We start from the raw sequence: 25,341 nt of genomic DNA, 5'->3' as shown, positions 1-25,341 counted from the left end.
CTGAGAGGCATTCATCTCTACATTTCCACACACAGCATGTCCTACTTAGTGCCCCTTGAGATTCACAGTTAAACAGTATTCACCTTTACCTCTGGAGAGGCAGAAAAACGCCTCTTGGTGTCTTTTACAGCCTCCATACGCGTGTATTTGCTTGTTCCTTGCTCATCTATTTAAAAATGTATAAACCTTTTATGCGCTTCTGTCAAATATCTCACAAACTGACACGTGGCATAATTCAGGAGGGGTGACAGAAAATCATTATGGACAAAACATGATCTCCCTTTCAGATATTGCCAATTACTGGTGATGAACGCCAGACAGAAGAGGGCAAAATATGCAGAAAGGCCATCCCCTTGTCAGAGCCAGGCTGGGTACCTGCCTGCAACACGAGAGGCACACAGGTGCTATTTGAGCACTTTCTCCTGCTCTCTCTTCTTGACACACACACCTCCTCACTTACTTCCTTGACCCCTACCTGCCACTGACTGTATCGATCCGTTCTGACAGCGTCCGTTTGGCTGAATGGATGCTCAATTAATCCTATCTTGTGGCCTGTTCCAGTCCACACCCAACAGTCCCGTTAGAAAGAGACTTTAAAGCAGCAGCATCCAGGCCCTTTTGCTCCGAAGGAATGGCGGCTTTTGGAGCATTAATAATGGTCCTCACTCAGTCACAGCCATCGAATGCCGATGTGTCAAGATATACAGGAAAGGCAGAGTGATGTAATCCCAAAACAATACTGTGTGTATAAATCGAAGCACGACAAGACAAGCCTGCGCTAGAAGAACCAGAGTGTCTTCTATACTCAAATAGGAGATGTTTGAAGAGTTAAAAGTCACTGAGAGCTGCAGCCAATTAAGCTAAAAGTTGAAAATGGACGCAAGACTATATATAGCCACTTAGTATTGACGGTGTTCTTCTGTTATCTTGCACTAAATATATATTTTCTCATTCCACTCAACTACATTATTAAAGTGCAATCACAACCGATCAGTGCTCAGAATGGAGGTCGACTGGCCGGAACATAATTTTACAAAGAATTTACTTGAAATCCTACTGTAATAGTTTCTTCAAAGTCCACAGCGGACATTTTGAAGTAGTGTTTTTCTCCAAAACAGGCAACTACAGCATATGAGCTACACTTGAGACAACATTTGGATATACAACTTCTCCACAATGCCGTCAAATATACGGTCCAAAGCACGCAAAAACCCAAACCATGCTGTAATATAAACTTTAACAAACAATTAACTAAATTAAAATGCACTTTAATTTACCGTAACCCAGTAGAGAAACAAACCATTACTCTTATATGAAACTTTGTCAACTCAAACACACCAACCAATCATCAACACAGGAATGAAACTCTTGGTATGAACAGGAACAAAAACAGGAACATGTCCTCATGTGACTGTGAGGACCTACATTTACTTCCTCTAGCAAAAATGTAATAAAAACTTAATGTTATAAATAAGATGATAAATAAGTAAGACAACATTTTTTTTGTAGAATTTATAATAACATTTATAGTAATAGTCTGTGGTGGAATGTGACTGCTCCATTACTGTTTTTATGCATTTTAGGCTATTTTATTCTTCAACTTCACAACATTTCAGGGAGAAATATTGTACTTCTTTACTTAAAGGACAAGGCTACCATTATTCTCCATTTTTGTTCCTTCCACAAATCTCTTTAAAAGTCTCTCAGTATTTTCTAACTCCCCAAAGCCCATTGGTTGCTACAGAAAATGCTAATCTTAAAACAGTCACAAAAACGATTTTTTTTTAAAGGCTAAGTAAAATCTTAACACAGCTGGCCACTGTAGTTTTTAGCAAACATCACTCAAACAGAAGTAAATAGTGAATTTGTTTGGGACTATTTTTTTAGTGAGTCAGTTAGTGCACTAGTGAGTATTTCTGACAGCAGGACAGTGTGTGTGTGTGGTTGACTCAAAATAAACTACAGTAGTCATGTTCATGGTAATGAAGGAAAATGTCACTCAGTGCAACAGTGTGCAGTGTTTTTAATAGCTTTTGGACAACAATGGAGGTCTATGGCATAGAGGAATAAGCCGGCTTTGGCAATACTTGTTAGTGGGATCAATTAGTTATTGGTTTTGGTCTTCTCATGGGATTTGTTGACAAGAAGAAAAATATAAAATACAATCAGACTGTAAGTAAAGGTCTAAATCCAGTAATAGTAAAAGAATGCTGATAACTGACCTTAGGTAAAGACAAAGCTAAAATGGTGGCTTTCAAATAAATTGTCCTCAGGTCAGACCCCTCTGGGGACATTTGCTGCTGTTAAATCCAGCAAGAACCAGCTTCAAACCTTAGCTGGTCATTAGCTGGTCTTGCTGGATTTAACTGGTGGGCCAGCTTGCTCAAGCTGGTTTAACTGGTGATCAGCTGGTAGATCAGTTTTGTGCAGCTATCTGGTTGAGAGGTGAGCAGCCAGGTTGGTAGTGCTGGTGTAACTGGTCAGTTGATGGCAGACCAGCATGGCCATACTGGTGTAACTGTGTAATCTATCTATCTATTCAATTCAGTGGAGCTTTACTGGCATGGGAAACATACGTTAACATTGCCAAAGCGAGTGTGAAATAAAAATAAAAAACATATACATAAACAGAAGAAATGTGCTATTAAAATATATACAGATAATAAAATATACTAATACAAATAAGTGAAAACTATAAACACTGCAACATTATCTATCTATCTATCTATCTGGTTATTTAGAACTAGTTAATTAAAGTATGAGGCAGACAAATTATGCTTCTGTCACAGCAACACATCCTCAAGTTAGCTATTTTAGTGATTGTTAACTTCGGTTGTGATAATGTAGGAGCAAGCAACATAACTATACAGATTAATGTGTAACGTTGCTGTGAATACTGCGATCCATTTTCAGCCTTACAGTAACTAACAGGGAATTTTAACCATATTGAGCCATCTCTCTCAATCATTACCTATGCCAGAGATGTGTAGTATAAGGCATTTGGTTGGGAACAAAACATTTCAATTTAACATGGACGTCTAAGTTATTGCTTAAACATATGGGGAGATTAGTGATGAAAGTCAAGGCGAGCACAAACACATTACACTTGTTAAGCAGATTATTAATATGATTTAGGTTCCATGACTGTGTTCAGCCTGTTTGAGCTGGTGTTTTGACTGTTGGCAGATAAATCATACAGTGTGTGGTGTTAATGATCGTAGGCTAATTGTTAGCCATTTGATCTGCTGGTTGTTTCCGTTAAGATTGGAAAAATTTTAAAATATGTTTAATTTTTACTAATGGAATTGTGTCATCAGGTTTGAGGTCAGAGCTTCCTTCTCTCTGCACACTTTAAAGTCTGTGATGTCCCATCCAAATTTAGTGTTTTTCCTCATTTTCTTTCCCTTTTCCTTTTCTGTTCAAATTGCATGTCTTTGAACTCCATTTTAATTTTAGCACAGGAACCTCTCGTGGGATAGCGGGACTTGCCTGGCTTTGCGAGTGTAATCATATGGCCGAAATGACTCCCTATTTACTATGTAGTGCACTGTATTTACTCTCTGCCATTACTATGTAATGGTAGACACTATTGCGTGTCTGAATTTGGTTGCCCCGAGCCACCTACATCAGCGGATGTCTCAAAACACTGCCATCGAGATGATTGATCAACCTCCTCAGCCTGTCGGAGCATATTTAATTGGTAGGACCACAAGAAATGTATATGGATTGAGTTTTGGCTTTGAAGAAAATGTTTTTTTTAAATTGATATCTACAATTTTCTAATAGGTTAAAATAATCGCCAATGCCAGTTAATAAATATATGAATAAGCTGAATGTATAAATTACCTTTTTAATTATTGTTTTTAAATAAAGCATGTACTGAGACTCATACCATTTATGCTCTCTTTCTCTCTCTCCCTCTATATTGTTGTCAGGACTGGCTACAGGCCAAAAAGCTGCCAGAGGACGAATCTGAAAAAAGACACTCAAAGGCGGGTAGATACACAATGGAAAAAATTATGGACATCAACAAAAAAAACAAAAAACAAAGTCCACTCAAACATTATGTTAATTTCACTTGTTCTACATAAGATATTTGATGGCAAAATAATTGATACACAAAATAAAAGAATTTTGACTTTTTTTCTAAATAGCATTAGGTGGTAAATTATAGATAAAACATGCATCTTGCCGCAATTAAGTATGTTAGAGAATGTGCATTTTTAAAGTACATTTTTAAAGACTTGAAAAGCTAGGCATAGCTCTAGTTCCTACAATCTGGTGGATTTTAGCACTGGCAGCTGGTAACAATAGGAGCTGGAAACTGGTAAGAATCTTGGCTGGGCCTGGTATTAAGATCTGGTAACTGGTGAAAATCTGAGATGGTAGCTGGTAAAAGCAGCTCGTAACTGGTAGGAATCTAAGCTGGTAGCTGGTAAGAATAGGCGCTGGTAGCTGGTGCCACCGGTAGTTGCTGGTAGCTGGCCTATCAGCTGTCAAAAACCTAGCTCAAACTGGTCACCAGCTTCCAGTAGGGTATCAACAACATAGTCTGTGACAATGTTTAAAAACAAGTAAAAGGATGTTAAAGCTCTATTCTAAACTGGAAGCCAGTGCTGGGACTTCAGAGCAGGAGTGATGTGAACTCTTTGCTCTTTTTTTCCAGTTAAAATTGCATTCTCAGTGAAGGTTTAAGTATTCAGAGTGAGCCAGTGTAGGAGTGAAGAAAGAGTCAACCCACACTATTTTCCCCTGTGGCCTCTCCGAGGACAGATTGCAGTGCGATTGCATCTCCTTCACTGTGTCTCACAATCCATAGATCTACAGACTGCCTCCTAATTAAGAGCCACTTTGCTGATTTTTAACTTGAATCTTTATTGTGAGCGGATGTGAAAATCTGACATAAATCTTCCTAATGCATTCTGTGTCACAAGAGATAACCCTCATTGGCTCTAGAAAAAACTCTGCTAGCCACTTTAACACTTTATCAAAAGAATTGACATTTTTATAATATGTTGTCAGGATCAAAGTCTACCACTGAGGAAATGCACAAAAGAGAGGCACAAGCTTACAGGGCTACTACTGAGCTAGCTTCCCGATGTCCCAATAGTGGTGATAGTTTAAAGATGTTTTATTTAAAATTACGAAACATAACAAGATTGACCTAATATAGTAGGCCACGGTCTAATCTGAACATTTTCATTAACATCTTTTTACTTTTTAATAAAGAAAATATGTATTTGGGTGGAGTTTGTCATATGACATGTCTGCATCCAGTGTTTATGCTAACCTAAGCTAACCTAATCTCCTGACTCTCGGTAAGAAAACAAAAAAAAGTATTTCCCAAAATTTCAAACAATTTCTTTAATTTTCTTTTAATTATATACATTTGTGAAAACATCAGCTTCCCTAATATCACCATCAACATTCTGACTTTTTCTCCTGACAATACTTAAAAACTTACAAAAGCTAACACTCTTTCCTTAAAAATGGAAATACTGGCACAAAAAAGACATCATAAGGAAGATATGAACATAAACTAGGATTTTAAGGAATTGTTTCTAAGTTAAAACAAGAGATTGATACATCAACAAACACCTAAGGGAGCCACTACTGATGATTGACTGTTTATGATAATGTGAAATTCAGTGCTGGAAAGTCCATTGTGGTTACTTACATTGCCAAACAAGCTCTTTGCAGAGCAACAGCAACATAAAGTTACTACAATAATACATTTATGTGCTACTTACAGCTGTAAAAACATTCCATTGCTTCTTGTTGTGGGACTGAATGAATGTAAAAGACATAAATTAATACAATCTCCCAACTTCAACTTCAGGCATGTTCATCCACACACCGATCCTGCACATACAGTTTTAACAAGATCATCAGTCAAGGAGCTTAGGCTTGGAAGAAAAACATTCAACTCTTCCCAATCAGCTGTTCAGTATGGTATCGGACTAAAGTAATGAAGATATTTCCCAACAGTCCAACATTTCCCTGGAGGAGCAGATAATCAGCTTTTTTGAGCAGCATTGGCTGAAATAGGCTCATAAATCTGTAATAAGGACCTGCAGTTCAGTATCCAGCTCTACTCTCCTTCTTTCTGAGTCAAAATGGTACACTGAATATTGACTTCACTGTATGCACATAGTCGTCCAATGTGATTCTCAAGAGAGATGGAAGGCTTGGGAATGATATACTGTATCCCCAAATATATCTAAGAAATCGACGCTGCCTATGACAGAGTAAAAGATTGTAACTCTCCTCTCCCCAACACAACCCACGACAGCAAAGTGCTATACACGGCAGAGTGGCAGGTTGTGCCAGGAACTCCAGGGCAGCCAAAACTCACAGTAGCTGCCCTTGCTAACTGTGCCGCACACACCCCTGCAGGTGTGGTCCACACATCATAAACACTTTATTAATGTACAGCAGCGTGTTCCAGGAATAACCTCAAAAGCCAAGTGTGCATGAAATCACAGGCCTTTCTCCAGATTAATCTACAGCTGCAGTATTTTTTTTTTTCTCATTTTCTTTCTGACAATGCGAAGATTTTCTAACCATGAGCCTTTGAGGGAATCATGATAATTTTAACATGCCATTAGTATCCTCCTCGTCTAAGCTTCTACTGAAATTATATGTCTCATCACCATAAGAGAAATTCACATGTAGTAGGACAGAGTACCTTGACCACAGAGTTTTTCAAAGGCTGTAGGTTAATGGGCTCTGCGAAACACACAGTTTAGTGTCTAAACTGTCTTGTTGCACTCACTACCAAAAGTGTATTAATCTGCAGCTGAAAATTGTCCCTGGGATTACTCAAAAATGTAAAGCAAAATATATGTCACTGCTATTAACTGTCTGAAACGAATTAGGCATCAACCAGAAACGCAAGCAACTACACAACAGTTGAAAATGTGTGAAAATGAAACACAAAAACAATTCAGAAAGGTTTCCAAGTGAGAAAGACCATCAATATTATAATCACTCTTTAACTCAACACTTGTTACTGTGTGTGTACAACTGGTCCAAGTGCCTGTCATCACTCACACTGCAGCAGTGAAGAGCTAAACTCAGATTTCACCTAATCTGATTAAGGTAAACAGCTCGTCCATTGATACTTGCGGACTGTGAAGTTATTAGAACAAAGCCTCAATGATTCGTGGAGTGAGACGGAGGCTGGCCGGCCTGTGACTCCCTGTGCGTTGTTAGTCCAGTCATTACATTTCATTGCATCAGATCCTGAAAAGTAAACGGCTGCCAAATGAAAAGCCTCATTTGCGTTCAGAGAGAAGAAACACTGTTTTCTCAGCCTCCTGTGTGCTTCTGCGCTGGTTCTTGTGAAATATATCAAATATAACATTGCTGTTTTATCAAAGAAAAACTACATTATGATACAACAAACAGTCTGAATGTGTTCTCAAATATCTATTTGATAAAGCTCACATCCAACACAGGCTTTTTAGTGCAAAAAATAACCTTGTATATCCTCCAAAAGTATGACACGTTTGATTTTGTACTAATACATGTGTTCTGTCTGGGGAAAGAAACCACCCACATTATGATTCCAACCCTCACCTCATTTAGCATAATCCATAATTCATAAAGATATAATCTCCACCTGACCAAATGTCTAAAAAAAATTGGCTCTAATGAGTTACTACGTCTTTCCTTGGAACTGATAGGACTCTGAAAATAGCCTGCCCGTGCTCTGAAATATTCAGTGTGTGTGTGTGTGTGTAATCATTTGTGGCTTCAGTGCAGCCGGAGACAGTGCAGCCGAAGACAACAAGCACTTGTTTGTTGTCTGCAGTAGTGAAGGGCAGGGACTCCATTCAGGAAGCTCCGTGGAGATACTTCGTGTGTGTGCCAGGGCTGCCGTTTGAAGAGCCTCGGTGTGTGTGTGTGGGTGTGTGTGTGTGTGTGTGTGTGTGTGTGTGTGTGTGTTGCGTCCTCTCTGGTCAGCCACTGACCCTGGATTTTATCCTGCAAGATTAATTGTCGGATTCCACATGTCATCTGGGATTTACTGTTCAAGACAAGCAGGATGTTGCAGACAAGAAAGTGTGGGAATTCTGTGCAAGTGATTAAAAATGTGCTAAAAAGGGGGAAAAAACAGGTTCATTTCCTGGATGATACTACTTCTTTCTGCTGCCGCACAGTCAGTGATAAAGCCCGATGTTTGCTGTTAGTGACTGTTTTCATTGATTTGTTTATGATGGTTTTAATTATGAAGGCGGCACCACACGATTAGAGTAAGCAGATGAGGAAAAACAAATATTGGAAACGTGCGGTGGTACATAAATCATAATTGATGTGTTCGCCATGATCATGCAGGTCAGTCCTGGAGTAGTTTCAAACAAATGCATTACTATAGTGAAAATAAAGGTCATGTCAAAGTCTCACTTCTTCTCTTGAATTATATTTGTGTCCAATTACTTATCGAAGCAAACAAGTCCGGATTACTTCATTTCATGACCGCTGGCTCTGAGGTCAATGAGTCAGAGTGGTTCATGTGTTGCTCAGCAGAGGGTGTTGCAGGAAGGTGACCTTTTCTCCAACAGAGCACTTTGTGTAGCAGGAAGTTGTGGTCCCTCTGGCCTCCAGGCACCCTGTGGCTCAGTGGGATGGGTGCTGTTGGGGAAATGTCAGGGCTCTGAGCTCCAAACAACCCTCCTGCTACGATCGCCCATGGACACCTGTGTATCCCACGTGTGTGTACACACAGTACTCCATCGATGGCCTGATTTTCTTGTGTGTGGACTTTACACCATGCAATGTGGACTCAAATATAAGTGTCACTGGCCTGCACAGACTAGTGAAAACCCCTCTCAAAGTTAATGAAAATTGAAAAGCTCCTGACTCATGAGGGGGATTTGTCATTGATGTCATCACCACATGGAGAAGGGGCGACTCTTGTGCAACAGAGAGAAAATGTGTTTTCGTTCAGCCTCTACAGTAATCTGTAGAGCAGCTGTTGAGCTGTTGTTTTCAGGCACTTCTTACACATCTGGAAGAGGACATTTCTGACCATATATGATGATAATTGTTTCATTATCATCAAGCACTTTACAAGGGAGCTGATGATACTGATAAACAGCACAGTTCAATATTTGCATTGCTTCAGTTAAGCTGTTTTATTCTAAGATGGGCAAAATGTGCAAAATATACATGTGTATCAAATGTTATTACTTACTTTTGTGCTAATAAATATTTAAAATACCTTTTACAACACTGATGAAGGGACTTCCACGTGCACAATTATATGTGTTCCTATTTAAATACTTAAAAAATGGTGGTTTTCTTCGGGCACCACAGCCAAACTGTTGATGTGACCCCTGATCATTGGTGGTATTTGCTATTGTTAGTGCACCAGGCATTTTACAGTGTCAGCGATGCATACAGGGATGTCGCCAGTGCAAGGGGAAGAGGAGTAGAGTACCCGCCCCCTGTAGTAAACCCAGCTCACTCCACACAGATAAGAAAATATCACATTTTTTAAGTCGCAAAATGTTTTTTAAAGATTTAAAATAAGATCTAGTTTTAGCCTAAATAAAGCTCCCGGCAATAAAGTTACACCGCACTCCAAAAATGATATCGACAGGCTGGCTAAGGGCTCTGTCTCTTTATGTTTCTCTGCTTCAGCTGAACAATGGAGGTTTTCCGTCGATACTCTCAGGCTTTGCAGTTGCAGTCCGGAGTCCAGTAGATATCCTCTCTGCACCGAGGGCTGCGGATCAGATTAGGCAACCGAGCCACGCAACTAATCTAAAATTGAGTCAAAATTAAAAAAAAAAAAAAAAAACAATAACCGTGTGTGTGTGTGTGTGACATTTTGCAATTTCTGTGCGCCTTACCTTTGTCTTGACTTGAAGAAATGCTCTCCTCCTCTTTCGGATTTGCAACCTGTGTTATTATGGACGTGTTGTCCATGGAAACGAGATGTTATGCACCTTCGGCTACACCGTTTTATTCCTTGGCAAACATTACCAAGCGTACTACAGTCCCCTGGCTGTGCACGGGCTAGAGCGTCCGCTGTGTGCAGCATTAAAATCCCATTTTATTCGAAGCATGCAGTCCCATTCCCCGGAGCTCACAAACAAGAGGCGAAATGTCAGTGAGAAGAAGCGGCCACAGCGCGTCAAGCATCTGAGGTGACAGTCCGATGTGCAGGAGACAAACAAAGCGTCAGTCCTGCATTGAAGTCGTGTGTGTCCGCTGTGGTTGTTGCAGGCAGCATAGCACCGCGCCTGCTGCTGCTGCTGCTGCTACTGTACGCTCCGGCTTCACTCCACACACACACACACACACACACACACACACACAATATCAACTGCGTGATACGGTTACAGTGTTTACCCAGAGATGGCGACCGTCCTCCTGCCACAGGGCCATGCAGGCTCACTGCAACAACACGCCTTCCACATTTTCTGTTATCCTTCTTGAAAAACCTCTCAGTCCGCCCACCAGTCCCTGCTTGTTGGTATTCGTTCTTATCCTTAAAGCTGGGGGGGGCGGGGGCATTTCACACGCAGTTTATACAAAAGGCTTACTTGAGAATGTTTACAGATGATTCCAAATATACAAAATTGTCCAAAAAATGTTTCATAAGTAAGTTAATAATGTAAATATTTGACACAGGAAATACTGAGGTCAGAAGTCCACCAACCCCACCTACTTTTAAAGGGGGGGAAGAGTAGAATTTTCTCTCTTTTTTAAAACATTTTCTATAGTAATTTAACTGCTAAAATATATTTTTGGCAAATTTTATCACCCTATATTGACTTAAAGCTGTTTCAAAGCCTTTCCCACAATGCCAGGTATGTAATTCCGATGGATAAATACCAAATCCTGTTATTTTAATTAATATTTCTGGCTTAAAATAGTCCAATTAAAGGATTTTGACAAAAGAAAAAGATCTGAATCTGGTTTAAAAATTCTCACTATGTAAAATTCAAAGCCCCAAATTCTCTGAAACAATACAGAGGACATGACCTTGGTGTCCTCCATGTTGGCGGCCCTGAACAACACATCTAAAAGCAGCTCCATCCAAAGTGTGTTTTTCTAGATATATTTTTTGTGTTGCATATATGTATAAACACATGACTGGCCAATTTCTATGGATGAAACACATCTTTATATATAAAATATGTCAAATTTAGTTTTATTAGACATTAGTTTTTCAAAAAGAAACAATTGTGGATAAATTAAACAGTACATTTTTTAAAGGGGTACTCCAGTCACTTAGTTTTGCATCTCCATAAGGTTAGGGGACTCACATGAGACTTATTGTTATCACTTTTTAATAGACACAAGCTTTGTCTTTTTAGCTCTTTAATTCATCAATAAACTGGATTCTTGTAAAAACCCTTTATAAATGACGTATTAACATTTATAACAGCAGACTTGATGGCTTATTAGAAAATGAAAAACCTACAGGAGCATTTATTAATGAATTGCCAACAACCTGGCAACCCAAAACGTGACTTCTAACCTACCTATAAAGCATTAGTAAATTACTTAGTAACCATTAATAAAGCTGTTACTTCATTTTTTCACAAACCCTTTATAAAGGGTGCTTTTTATCGAAAGTCGTACCGACATATTTTTTAAAAAGAACAGTCAAAATCTCTGCAGCAGAGGCCGAGATATCCTCTGAATGTTTAATCCTACATTTCCCATAGTGCAATTTAAGAGCATCTTTTTGTCAGAGCCTTCCTAGTAAATGACCATGTCTTTCAAGCTCCATAATGCAGGTTTTCACTTAAAAATAAATACTCTCCAAACCCAAGATGACATAACCCCGATGGCATCACTGTGACATCATTGGGGTTATTTTCTCCAGAGCCGCACAGCTATTTTCACAGGTTGAGAATTTTTCCCCACAATGAATAACCCGACCTTCACAGCATGTGTAAAGTCAGTGAATTGTCCCTTTAATCTGTTGTTTACATCATGTCGTCTATTCCCCATCTCTTGAACTGATATCCACCTGTGCACCAGAGACCTACACCCTCCACATGCACTGATAAACAAACATTATTCATGCTATTTCAGCCTCAGTGGACCGTAGAATAACAACAAGGGAGATAAAGTGGTTTTCTGGTACATTGCCAGCAGTGACGTGTCTGAGTGTTCGTCCCGCTTCACCTTAGCTGTCACTTTAATGGAGCTGAGGCTCACACAGCCCTAAATGACCCCACCTGAGAGACAAGTGTATGATGAAATATGGACAGGAGGAAAACAGTAGTAAGTGCAGGCTGTCATCTGTTGATGCTGCTCATAATTAGTATGTAATCTCGAGGCCGACATAATGCTCCCAGTGTGGGTCAATGCCTCTGTCCTGATGTTTACAATAATGTATGTGTACAATTGACAACACGACACAGGTCTTGGGTTGCCAGATTGTGAAAAATCCCTCTGCATGATGTTTATTTCCCTCAGGAGTTGGTGGTGACCGAAACAGAGCTAAAAGGAGCGTGAGTATTGGACTTACATTCATCAGGTGGCCAGAAACACGACTCCAAATAAATGCTAATGTTGCTTCATGTCTGCTAGATGTGTATGTAGGCAACTATTAGCTAACAAGTTTGCATATCAACTTAAAAGGCGATATATCAGTTTTGTGTTCTCAGCTTGTTTTCGCTGCTCCCTAGTGGCTAAAGATTAATTACTGCAGGTTTAAGAGCTAAGGGATTAACACCAGCAGGATGTTTTTACTAACGTAGCAACCCAAAAAGTTCTTCTTATCAATGGCTTATAACTGAGCTATAAAACACTGGTAAATGCATTAATAAAGTCAGTGGTAAGTGGTAAGTTACAACTTGACCACAATGACTTGGATTTGATGGTTCTGGTTCATTATATAAATATTAGATGAAGTAGTTTACCCTCTCAGTTAATTGATCTCTGGCATGCAAAATGTTATATCAAGGTTGGTTATATATTAAAATCATTCACTTTAATGAAACCTTGAATTAGCAGGCAACAACCAGAATGAATGGTTGTCATCTGGACATTAGACTGAACACAGCACTTAAGAGCTTAATGGGGACACAAATAATCACTCTTTGAAAAATCACAGCTGCAGGGCACAAACACTTCCTGACCCTTTTGTTGGTAAAGGGACTGGTGAGTGCCAAAGAGATAAAGAAAGATCGACACATAGTGGACCATCACTACCTTAAGACATGAGACTAAATCCTGGACTTCACGTCTTGATCACTGACATTAAAAATTACTGGCCTCTGACATTTCTCTTTCTGAGGGAACTCAGTGGCACAGCCCTCGAGCAATGCATTTCTGTTGATGAATAATTAAAATAAATATGGTCTTGATGTTAACTTTGATAAGACACAGATGATCTTTTTCACCACCTTCAAATACATCTGGTGTGCCGTCAGACTGGGGTCCTTGAATGTTTTATGAACGTGGGTGTAGTTCAGTAACAAGCTGGAATCATATAATCCTCTCCCTCTCTTTGCATGGGCCTCTTTCACATTGTTTCCTCAAGATGTGGAGCCTTCGAGGTCCACCCCACATAAACAATGACATGGTGAGGCTTGTACAGGGTCACAGTTCAGTACAGCAATGGAAGATAGTCTGCTGTCCACACATCCTACAATGTGAAGCAATAAATTTGTATAATAAAAGGCTTTTTTTGTGTGTGTGTTTGAGCAGAAAAATCCTGTTTCACATATTATATCCTTGGTATTATAGACTATTCCAAAACAAGCAAATGTAACATGACCACTTTAGTACCTGGAATCTCAGTTTCAAAAGGCCTGGACACAAATTAAAGGACAACAATAAAAGATTTTTAAAGGAAAAAAAATAGGCATACACATACTTTTCCTCCTGAGCAGGCTGATATCTAGATGTTTACAGCTTAAAATCATATGCCCAACTACTCTTTTACTGTCAAAATTTGTTTAAAATTTAAATACAAAATACCCTCAGATCACTCTTTGTACAAAAAGATTAATGAAACACTCTAATTGGACATTTGTGGCTAAAGGATTTGCTTCTGTAGAAACTAAATCATTAGTTGTGGCCTGTGGTGCCACCTTGTGGAATAGAACTAACTAAAGAACCTTATTTGTGATGTGGACAACATTTAGAAAGATTATGTAACATATATTCTGTGTATTTTATTCAGTAAATAATCCCTACTGTAAAAGATGCATTCATCATCACAATCAAATTTAAAAAATCACCATAATGCCAAATGAGGCATCTTCTTGCAGGCATTTTATGTTTGACATTAAAAGAGGAGGAGAATAGGACTAGCTGCATGCTTCCTCTGTTCCTTGTGATGCTACTGATTTCCCTTTTTCATTCTATTTATTTTCCATTTGATTGCTCTAATTCTTTAGATGTAAATGGACAACACAAACCGTAATGTGTGCTTTTTCATAGCTATACACAGCAAAGAATAATGCATTTCTAAATCCAAGCACCTTTACTACAGAATAAGAGATCAGAAAACATGCTTGTGTAACCAGATTTTTGGACATTTAGACATGTCACAGTAGAAAAAGCACAGGTGTAAATAACAACATTAATGATGCCGTAATTCCATTCAGGGTCCTGGTATTGTGCATGCTGTCTCACTGTCACAATTGTCATGGCTTACTGGGACACCTGAATAGAACAGAGTCACCGTTATTGTTATTAGTAACACCTGTGCTTTTCCTACTATTGACAAATCAGAATGTCTTCTGTGAAAAAGGCCTATTCGATCAATGGAATTTGCCACAGAATGAGGGAAACTGATCAAGTCAACAATCCAACATGACCACCTGAGTCCAAGGCTGTTCACTGTCAAGCAGCGCACAACAGACTCTGACATGCTCGTTTTGACAGAGCAAGAACTGTCTGAAAAGACCTTGAGAAACCAACCATGATCAATCAAATGTCAGGAAACCTTTCTATCAATGAGGGTTATTTAAAATGATTGAAACAGTAAAGGTCACATCTGTGATTCCTCTGCAAAATCAGGACAGGTTTTAATAAGGCTGAGATGATGAGATTTGAGCCCTGGGGATATGTGAAGTATCTGGGATGTATCTTGTGGGAGGAATGATCAACTCCTTGTCTTTACAAAAAGGCAGTTCTGGTAAAAGAGTCAGGCAGAGCAGAAATCACAGGAGAGATTGTTACTGGGGATTCAACGATATCTGAGGGTTTACGTGAGGTCTGTATTAAATCTGCGTTCCTGTTCTCTTGTGTTCTCTTCAATTCCACCATCACAAGACTCTGGAGTAACAAAGAGGATCTGAATGCTCCTTATACTTTACTCCTCATGAGTGTTGGGGAATCAAATGTCACTTTCTATTGTAAGTTATGCTATAAAATAATTAAGTCCATTCATTTTTCAATTATATTCCTATAAATGGCTGTGAAATGTATTGCAAATGTACTTAATATTAAAGATACAGACACCTGTATCACATTAAATATGAAAGTCAAATGCAGCTAAATATCTACCATATGTACACAACTTGCTATATATTATGTTTTAAAATATATTTAGGCTATATCAAGACTATGTACTAAACATAATATAATAAAACACAGGGTTGTAAACATTACTGCATTAAAACAAAGTGACTATACTGTAGGTCTTGTAAAAAACATTTGACTGATTTTAAAAAGCTTGCATGTCCTTTAACAGATGAGTCAAACTGATAAACATCAGGTTTAGGTACTTTTATTATGCAAAAGTTTTGAACAGTCTTGTAGCATGGATTGTTGGATTTGTCCAAAACACAGAAATGAACACAATCCCATTCAACAGAAAGTAACACCACAACAGTAACATCTAAAGACTATTGCATTAGTATATAACATTTCAGTTTAGTGTTACTTATAGTCAGTATTCTCTGTAGAATTGTGGGATTAAATGGACAAATTGTTACAATAAGTTATAATTGTATGTGTGTAATTAAAAAATTCACAGATAATAAATCAGAATTTTGACTGATGAGACGGTGAGTCAAAAATGTGGCTGGCTTCGTAGGCCTATGTCATAATTTAGACCTACATGTACCATGAGCATTTTTTATTTTTGTCATTCATAACATTTAATCTATTATTTCCATATAAATGTCACTCAGCGTGATTGACTGCAGAAATAAAAATGTAATATCTACAATTGAATTGAATTGAATTGAAATTAATAAATTGTGTTTGACGAATATGCCGATACATCGCCAAGTGCCTGTGCAAGACGTAGCGAAAGTGCTTGCCCGGAGCGGAAGCAGCGTTTACTTATTTCCAGATTTCATCATTCTCCTCTCCCATTACGGCGGTCCATGCTTCGTAGCGCAGCATCAGCACTGCTGAGGACCAGCACTGAGGTTTCCTCCTTCTGTCCGGTGTTCACGGTCCGGTTTGCTCGGCAGTTGCTCCGTTACCCGCCCAAAAACAGGCCGTTTTCAACGTCGGTCTGCTTGTGTAAGAAGAAGAAGAAAAGCCTGTGGCTGCAGCTGGCGGAAGGACAAACCATGGACGGCAACATTGAAGAGATTCTCGCCCCTTTGAGGCTTGCAGTCAAAGAACAGGTAACACTTATTATCTCACAATCTCAACTGATATGGAATAAGTCGGTTTGATTTGGATTAGGTAATTTTTTATTGCCTCAGACACAGTCACAGTCCGCGTGATAACTTGCCAGGCTAACCTGCTAATCAGACCGGCTACTTACGAAGCTGTCAATGAATGAGGACAGCCATTGCTTGCTAGCTAAGTGCTAACGCTAGCTGGCAGTCATGTCTGCACTCTTTGCCACGTTTCAACGTGCTGCTGACATTTGTAAGCAGGGTGGGGTTAAGAGAAAAGGCCTGGTTAATTGTTGATGTAAACATGCCCAAACTTGAATTGAATCGTAGTTGTAGCTGACTCAGGGGTTTTCTGTATGCCGGGGTCTCAAGCCACCTCTCTGTTTTAGGGGGACCTTGTGCGTCAAATGAAACAGGATGGAGCTCCTGATGTGGATGTCACTAAAGCTGTGGCTGAACTGAAAGCAAGGAAGAGAACTCTGGAGGCCAAGGTGAGTGCAGCTTAACTGTGGATTTGAATGCAGTTCAATGAGTGTGATTGAGCCTCTTTACTTACTCAGAAACCTTATAAATCCTCTGCCAAGCCTTACATAATTGGTTGAAGAAAAAAATACACGAGGAATAGGATTTGCAATTGTAAGTGCTTAGTCATCATCACACTTGTCAGCTTAAATAATCAGGCTGTGTTGCAAATATTGATGTACTTTCATTAAAATATGGGGAGCCTGCCCACACTTTTGTTCTCTTGTATCAATCCACGATGTTGACAAGCAGACAATGAAATGGGTGCTGGCTCGAGATGCAGTGTGTTTGACATCAAGGAGGATGCGTTCAATTAGGACGTTAAAAATCTGATGTTTTGCAAACATGGAACCTATTACAATATCATATGTAAGATAATAATCTAAGCCAAAAGGTCCACTTACTAGCATAGAGCTTTCAACCACATCCCACAGTGTTCAGAGACAGGAGTTACAATCTCACCCTGTATAAGACCACCTCATATCACGTGACCGAAGCTCCAAACATAGGTCACATAATGAAACCTGAGCCAGCTCCATTTGTCGAATGAAAACCATGAGATGCAGTTGAAAGCGCCAAAATCTAGTAAGTGGACCTTTTGAGCCACAATTTTATTATATAAGACTTTTCCCGAAGATCATAGAATGCATTTCCATGCTCAGATTTTCCAAAATTGATCCTGGTCATCAAACTTAACTATCTTCAACTCACTTTGTAACTTGACAGCATTATGGCCTATGTGAGAGGAAATGTTGTAAATATAATTCTCATTGCAGGAACTGTCATTACAACCCAAAGATGACATTGTTGACAGAACCAAGATGGAGGACACCCTCAAGAGGCGATTCTTTTACGACCAGGCCTTTGCCATCTATGGAGGTAAGTCTTAAACAGCTAATGTTAGGAAAGTAAAGGTTTAGGTTGGTGCATGAAACGCCGTAAACATAGTCTTTAAGCATTCTGTTACCATGCAGTAATGCTCCTCAGGTGTGAGCGGCCTGTACGACTTCGGCCCTGTGGGCTGTGCCCTGAAGAACAACATCCTACAGGCTTGGAGGCAGCACTTCATCCAGGAGGAGCAGATCCTGGAGATCGACTGCACAATGCTGACCCCCGAGCCCGTCCTCAAGTAGGTACCCTGTAATGCTTTTGTCTGCTGTGTGTTTTTGTCACCATAAGATGTAGAAGTGTAAAAAATGATCACGTCTTCTATGGGTGTTAGACAGTCTTTGTTCATCATTTATGTATATTTAATTGATGGTAATGTTAGAAGCTGCTGAAGAAAGTGCCTGGTGGTTCCTAGAGTCAGCTCCAAAGTGCTGAACTGTGGGTTTTTGTTAACAGGCGCATACTGATTCTGCAATTTTATGCATGGAAGCTGCCACTATAGCAGCCTTCCATAGCCCGGTTGCAGATACATTGTTTGGATGGAATTAAACATTAATAACACTTCCTTCAACACGTCTTGATAAATCAGATGTTTTGTTTGTTTCCTTATTTTTTCTTAGGACATCAGGACATGTGGACAAATTTGCTGACTACATGGTGAAAGATGTCAAGAATGGTGAATGCTTCCGGGCTGACCACCTCCTCAAAGGTAAGCCTTTAGTACATCTGCCTGTTTGTCTTCTTTGAGTGTATTTAGAGACTTGGCCTCCACTACTGTGTAAACTACATTAGTCATTCTAAAAGTACCTCCAGCAGAGGTCTTTCATCTGTATTATTCATGGGATTCTGCACAGGGAGGGATGGACACGGTCCAAACTTGTATTGTCAGTGGCTGTTGCTGGTTGGCCCGGCTCTGAGTATCACTGTTGTGCCTGAGGAAAAATCAAAGTGGCTGGACCAGCAGAAATCACACAGGGCTTTCACAGCAATGCAAGCTGCTGGGATCACAGAGACTGGAGCTGTGCCAAAAAGCTGGGGGGTAATTTGAGATATAAGGAGAACATGTCAGTTCCTGAAAGACTTGGAGACTAATTGGATCTGATGTCAAAAAGAAGATGTGCATTTCATCCTGCTGCTTTGTTTTGAGCAAATATTCAGACTGTAGGTAGAATATAATAAATGAAAATCATCAATTTCTTTTATTTGACTCTGTGGTCCGTCAGGTACTATCATAGCTGTTTGTGAAAGCATTGTTTTTAATTTTTTTGTGTCCTGCAGCCCATCTCCAGAAGCTGATGTCTGATAAGAAGTGTGCAGCAGAGAAGAAGGCTGAGATGGAGGAAGTCATCACTCAGGTCAGTGTTAACTGAGACAAAATGCTCTTTTTGAGGGAGTATGTGGAAAAGCTGTTCCTGACAGTGTTTTAAATGAAATGATTCACTGAACTTGTTTTTGTCTAATATAATTTTCAGATGGACAACTACACCCAGCAGGAGCTGACTGATCTCTTTGTGAAATACAACGTCAAGTCGCCCACCACAGGAAACGACCTCACACCTCCCGTCTCCTTCAACCTGATGTTTCAAACGTCCATTGGACCAGGGGGGAACATGCCAGGGTAAAAGTAAACGTAATACTGTGGATAATTTTTTCTTGATTTTGCCGAATTTGTATCATTGTTGAGTGATTGATTTTAATCTAAATTTGCAGCTATCTGAGGCCTGAAACAGCTCAGGGAATCTTCCTCAACTTCAAGCGTCTATTGGAGTTTAACCAGGGAAAACTGCCCTTTGCTGCTGCTCAGATAGGAAACTCCTTCAGGAACGAAATCTCTCCTCGCTCTGGACTCATTCGTGTTAGGTGAGATATCCACTTTGTCGAGTTTTATTTTCCCAAATATTTCGCCCCTGTACTTCTAGAGATGTGACTCATGACTTTAAACAGGAATGTAATTGCTCCACATTTCCATGCAGAGAGTTCACCATGGCTGAGATTGAGCACTTTGTGGACCCAAAGGAGAAGGTCCACCCTAAATTTTCCAATGTAGCCGACCTGGATATCATGTTGTACTCCTCCAAGGCTCAGACCAGCGGCCAGTCTGCACATATCATGAGGCTGGGGGACGCTGTGGAGCAGGTGGGAATCACTACAACAACTTTGATATTTGCACTAAGTACATTTTTTTTATGTTGAGCTATAGTAAAAGGGCTGGGTAATTTTGACACAAACATATTTTACAGATCAGTACAATATGGTAAAATACCATTGGTGAAAAAAGCACCAATACTATTGGTGCTTTCAGAAAGTATTTACACAGGAAACTTTTGCTAACTATCATCTTGAGTAATATGGATATGTAACCAAGCTTGTAGAGGTATTTACTGTTCATTTCACTCAGTAACATAAGCTCAGAAAAATGCTTCTTATCTGTAATTCTGCTCTTGAGACCGGAAAATTGAAAATTTACATTATATCATAATTTTCAAATACTGAAATCCCAAATTAAATATGATCTCATATCATAGTATTGATACATATTGCCCAGCTGTGTTATTAAGATGTGATCTACAAAATTGGTTTTAAGCAAATTAAAGATTTGACCCAAAATGAGTTTTTGTCAAATGAGGTTTTTGTTTTTTTGTTTTTTTGTTTTTTTTTTAACTGCTGTTTCAGAAGAATGAATTTTCACACTCTAAATGTAAGATTGCATTCTGAAGTTGATTTTTACCTTCTCATTTAGGGAGTGATCAATAACTCCGTCCTGGGATATTTCATCGGGAGGATCTACCTCTACCTTACTAAAGTTGGTATCGCCAAAGACAAGCTGCGTTTCCGACAGCACATGGACAACGAGATGGCTCACTATGCCTGTGACTGCTGGGATGCTGAAACCAAAACCTCCTATGTATGTTCTTTTCCAGTTTTTCCTCATGGCTTATCAGGTAGTCGACATACTTCTGCTCAAAGTAAATGTTTGTCCCTTGCAGGGCTGGATTGAGATTGTGGGGTGTGCTGACCGGTCTTGCTACGATCTGAAATGCCATGCACGCGCCACAAAGGTCCCTCTGGTCGCTGAGAAGTCTCTAAAAGAACCCATATCCTTTAAACTGTAGCACTACTTAACACTGCAAAAGATAATCTTTGTTCAAACAACAAAGACAATTCTAAGCACCCAGATGCCTTGTTATTCTCCTTAACTTCTCCACACAAAGTTGAAAATGTCGTCCAGTTTGAACCCAACAAAGGAGCCATTGGGAAGGCATACAAGAAGGATGCTAAGATAGTCATGGAGTATCTGTCTGTGTGTGACGAATGCTTCATAACAGAACAGGAGCAGCTGCTCAATGAGACTGGGTGAGTTTTGTTAACCGCAGCCATATACAGTACGGGTGCCTGATGAAAGGTTGTGGTTTTGTAATTTCCAGCACAGTCAGTGTCTTATTTTTTACTCTACAGAGAGTTCACCATCGAGACAGAAGGCAAGTCTTTCAAACTCACAAAGGACATGGTCAGCGTGAAGCGATTCCAGAAGACTCTGCATGGTGAGATTCACTCATGAGAGAGAAGATTTTATTGTTTAGTTTAATGTAATGTCTTGTGGGTTAACATCTTGGGACCATGTTGGAAATATGTGTTTTCACTTTAACGTGTGTCTGCAATCCATAAATAACTTCTTTACTTCTTTAACACACATTTTCCGTCTGTCTCTGTCATCCACAGTGGAGGAAGTTGTTCCCAATGTAATCGAGCCCTCCTTTGGCATTGGTAGGATCATGTACACCATCTTCGAGCACACATTCCATGTCAGAGAAGGTGACGAACAAAGAACAGTAAGTCAATAGTCTGGATGCCAAAAATTACTGTTTTTTGATTTATTTTTTTGACTGATTTTCATTCAAGAGCTTGTTTCCTTCATTACAGCAATGTAAAAGCTCTTTGATATCAAACAAAATGCATTTAATTCCTCGTTGTCTGAATAAATTGAGACGTAGACCAAGTGGTGGGTTCAGCTTTTAAGGAACATTGTGTTCAAACATTGTTAAAATCTGAGTATGGTGTGTGCTTTGTTTCCTATGTGGCTTAATGCCCTTGAAGATAACAGAAGTTACTTGTTGCTGCTAACTCTGACGTTATTACTGTTTTAAAGTGTTCATTTTAATGGTTAACAACTGGTACATAATCTTGAAAGACTCACAAGCTTAGAAATATTGACATAATCATAATTGTCTATCAGCAAAACCCTAGAAAAGTTTGTATCACTCACCCCTGTTGTACACTGTTGTTGCATTTTGCATGTATTGTAGTGTTTTATGTTTGCTGGTTGCCTGTAAAGATTTTTGTTTTCCTTTTCAATAGTACTTTAGCTTCCCTGCTACTGTAGCTCCATACAAATGCTCCGTCCTGCCTCTGAGTCAGAAACCGGAATTCGCGCCCTTCGTGAGGGATTTATGTAAGTGAGGGAATAATGATAACGTATATGTTCCATTTCTGTCTGTGAGGAGGGAATGTGCTGCTGCTGTCTTGGTTAACACATTTTTAAAAATCTTTCTCCCTCTTAGCTGAGGCGATGACCAAAAACGGTGTTTCTCACAAGGTGGATGACTCGGCAGGATCAATCGGCAGGCGCTACGCCAGGACGGACGAGATCGGAGTGGCGTTTGGCATCACCATCGACTTCGACACAGTGAACAAGACGCCTCACACGGCCACTCTGAGAGACCGCGACTCAATGAGGCAGATCAGGGCTGAGGTACAGCACACGTTCCCTTGTTGTTGTTGTTTTTTTTTGTTTGTCTTTCAGGTAGATAGATACCTTTGCCTAAATCGATCATTCCTTAGTAGCACTTCCATATAGACTTCACTTTTACATGTGTAGATGGCGCTCTCATTAAGGGGATGATATGAATATGCTTTTGCCAATCTCCACCTTTTAAAGCATGAAAAATCCATGCAAAACATTGACCATGTGATATAAGAGAGCTCTTTTTATTTTCAAATTGACGTGTGTAAAAACTATATAGCTACAAGACAAACCTAAATCATTTTGGGCCACAGTAAATGTAGCAAAGGTTTACTATGTACACATGATCTTTCCTCCATCCGTAATAATGCAAACCCTCTAAAGGAAGGCACAAACAAAGGTGGAGTGGAAACATCAAGGGGATGTTGCTAGAATGAGACTGAGCCTAGCACCATGTCTACACATTTCAGCCGCATTTTTCAGCAGTCCATTTCTTACACATCTGATGGCACAGATACACTTCGTTTTAAATCAATACAGCTGTCTACACAGGCCGCATATCAGCTCACATTTCACCCGGGCTTTGTGCACACAACCACTGTCATGGATGTCAAATGAAGAAGCACTACGCAATGTAGCCAGTGTTTCCCCTAAGGCCCGCCCCAGGTGTTGACCTTATTTGTGTATTTATTACCTGTCCTTACAGGATAATTCAGTTTGTTCATACATTTTCCCATCTTGATGGTTATTCTATTGAAAAATTTGTAGCATTTATTCATAACGAGCTTGACACTGCTTTAAACACACACTGCTTGGTGCGTGTTTCAGCTGAAATTACACACACCATTTAAAACAATCAAGTAAACATTTTTTTTCTCTTCTCAGGTCAGTGAGTTGCCTGTGATTATTCGGGATTTGGCCAACGGCGCTTTGAGCTGGGCAGAAGTGGAGAGCAAGTACCCCGTCTTTGAAGGACAGGAGACCAGCAAGAAGGAAGCTGAAGAGTAAAGCTCACTCGTCTACCAGTCACTCCATGAAAATCCAGACTTGTTGCATATGCATCACCAGGAAGAATATTGCAACTGTATTGTGATAAGCTATAGTGGTGCACAGAGCCCTCCTTGTGTTCTACACCACTGCAATCACTAAAATGTCATGTATTCATCATATCTAACAGTTGTGGAAAGCTTGCACAGGACTGTTGTTTCTTTGATGAGCAACTTTTCATCCATGTATGACCATGTCGATATGTTTTAAAAGGGAGAAAATGTAATCAGGTTGTTGTCGTCAGTGGAAGGAGGCTTCCCCCATTCCAGTTTGGAGGCAGATCGGATTAAGATATTTAACAATTTCAATAAAAACAGCCAGCATTTACTGGACACAGGCATACAACTGTAATGTTTTCTATCAAGTTTTCAAAGCTTCGCAGACTGAGTGACGTACAACCACTAATGTCCAGTGGTCCCCCGTCACAGCGATAACTACTATGAGAGTAAGTCACAAACAGTAGAGGGAACCAACAGACTCGTTATGAACTCAGGTTAGGAAATTACCTGCTGGTTTCTGCCAACACCAGCAAAATGAGATGGTATTAGGGGCTTTGAAACTCAGTTTTTAGCATGAATGATACTTTAAACACAGCCTATTAAAAGGCAAACTGGAGTTAAAGCCTAAATTGTTAATTTAGTCATAACGTCTGGGAAATGTCTAGAGCTTTATCATGTGTAACCTGGCACAAATGCCCTGTCTACATGTAGGATCACAATATAGCAGCAGCCCTCATTATTCATTTTGACCACTAGCCTGCGCCACATGGTTCACAATTACTGGGAAGTCCCCTGGCATTTGAGCAATACATTAAACCTCCACATGCTGAAATAGTATAAAACCGTGTATTTGCAGCGTTCAGCTGTAGACGTTTAAATATGAATGAGGTTATTAATAAACTTTCAAGCACATCAGGTGAACAAAATGAAAGATCTACTTCATTGTAGCCAGAATGCTTGATATTATTACAAATGAGTAGGCAGGCAGCAAGGTCGCTGAATAAAATCAGTGCAGTTGGACCTTTGCTAGAGTTTAGCCAGTGGCCCTGTTTCAGTGAAATGGCATGGCCCTTAAAGTGGCTCCTTTTTTCTATTATTTTTGGCCATTTTAAGCCTTTATTACAGGTTCATGGTCGGAGTCTAACCCCATATGCCACAGGAGCACCCCCCTTAAAGTGGCTTTTCCATTAATATTTAATATTGTAGAGGGGCCCCAATATTTAAATGTAGTTTTAATATCTTTGTTCTTTCAGTTTACACTGTGCTCACTACTACTACTGTGCGTAGTCCTAAATGCATTTGTGTGTAATCAAATAACCAGATTACTGGGTCTCCATACAAAATATATGTCTGCTGTGTAGGAATGGGAGGAACAGGGGGTCAAAAGGGTCCCTACAACTTATTTGTGGAGCCACCCACTGGGTTAATGGACCATTCTGGATGCATGTAATAACTAGGAATCTAGGCTGCTATTAAAGGCCATCTTCGCTCTCCATTGAAAGGCTTCACATGTGGTGTTGACTCACTTCTGTCTTTATGGCAGAATAAAAGTTTTGTCTGCGCTTCCTGGATGATGCAA

General features: G+C 39.7%; 2 protein-coding genes and 1 non-coding gene across 4 annotated transcripts in view; 2 read left to right on the top strand and 1 right to left on the bottom strand.

Moving 5' to 3' along the window:
- ctdspla (CTD (carboxy-terminal domain, RNA polymerase II, polypeptide A) small phosphatase-like a) overlaps positions 1 to 10,467 on the bottom strand; it is a 33,629-nt gene extending 23,162 nt beyond the window's left edge. Inside the window, exon 1 of one of the 2 annotated variants that reach the window (XM_044176894.1) lies at positions 9,861 to 10,467. In XM_044176894.1, the coding sequence (XP_044032829.1) occupies positions 9,861 to 9,936 (76 nt within the window). In that variant the 5' untranslated portion in view covers positions 9,937 to 10,467. The remainder of the gene's footprint in view (positions 1 to 9,860) is intronic. The other variant, XM_044176895.1, reaches the window with a different exon arrangement.
- A 5,816-nt stretch (positions 10,468 to 16,283) lies between these two features.
- Positions 16,284 to 24,103, top strand: LOC122866313 (glycine--tRNA ligase-like). The gene is made up of 17 exons (XM_044175788.1): positions 16,284 to 16,568; positions 16,955 to 17,056; positions 17,864 to 17,966; positions 18,075 to 18,216; positions 18,596 to 18,684; positions 19,254 to 19,330; positions 19,448 to 19,593; positions 19,686 to 19,835; positions 19,949 to 20,111; positions 20,716 to 20,880; positions 20,963 to 21,070; positions 21,184 to 21,329; positions 21,432 to 21,517; positions 21,696 to 21,805; positions 22,332 to 22,425; positions 22,535 to 22,725; positions 23,602 to 24,103. Exons 1-17 carry the CDS (start codon positions 16,320 to 16,322, stop codon positions 23,722 to 23,724), a joined length of 2,244 nt encoding a protein of 747 aa, XP_044031723.1. The 5' UTR covers positions 16,284 to 16,319; the 3' UTR covers positions 23,725 to 24,103.
- Positions 18,375 to 18,509, top strand: LOC122867098. The gene has a single exon (XR_006375863.1). It is a non-coding gene; the product is annotated as a small nucleolar RNA SNORA84 (small nucleolar RNA).
- Positions 24,104 to 25,341: the final 1,238 nt, after the last annotated feature.

This window comes from Siniperca chuatsi, linkage group LG19 (assembly GCF_020085105.1).
Source record: "Siniperca chuatsi isolate FFG_IHB_CAS linkage group LG19, ASM2008510v1, whole genome shotgun sequence".
Classification (NCBI taxonomy): Eukaryota; Metazoa; Chordata; class Actinopteri; order Centrarchiformes; family Sinipercidae; genus Siniperca; species Siniperca chuatsi.
The sequence above is the reverse complement of the archived record's forward strand: the minus strand, read 5'-3'. Positions and strand labels throughout refer to the sequence as shown.

Bases quoted from the DNA above. Each gene is read 5' to 3' on its own strand.
- LOC122866313 (XM_044175788.1), top strand. From the start codon at position 16,320: ATGCTTCGTAGCGCAGCATCAGCACTGCTGAGGACCAGCACTGAGGTT. The intron at 16,569-16,954 runs GTAACACTTATT...TCTCTGTTTTAG, and splicing joins GGCTTGCAGTCAAAGAACAG to GGGGACCTTGTGCGTCAAAT. The intron at 22,426-22,534 runs GTAAGTGAGGGA...TCTCCCTCTTAG, and splicing joins GCCCTTCGTGAGGGATTTAT to CTGAGGCGATGACCAAAAAC.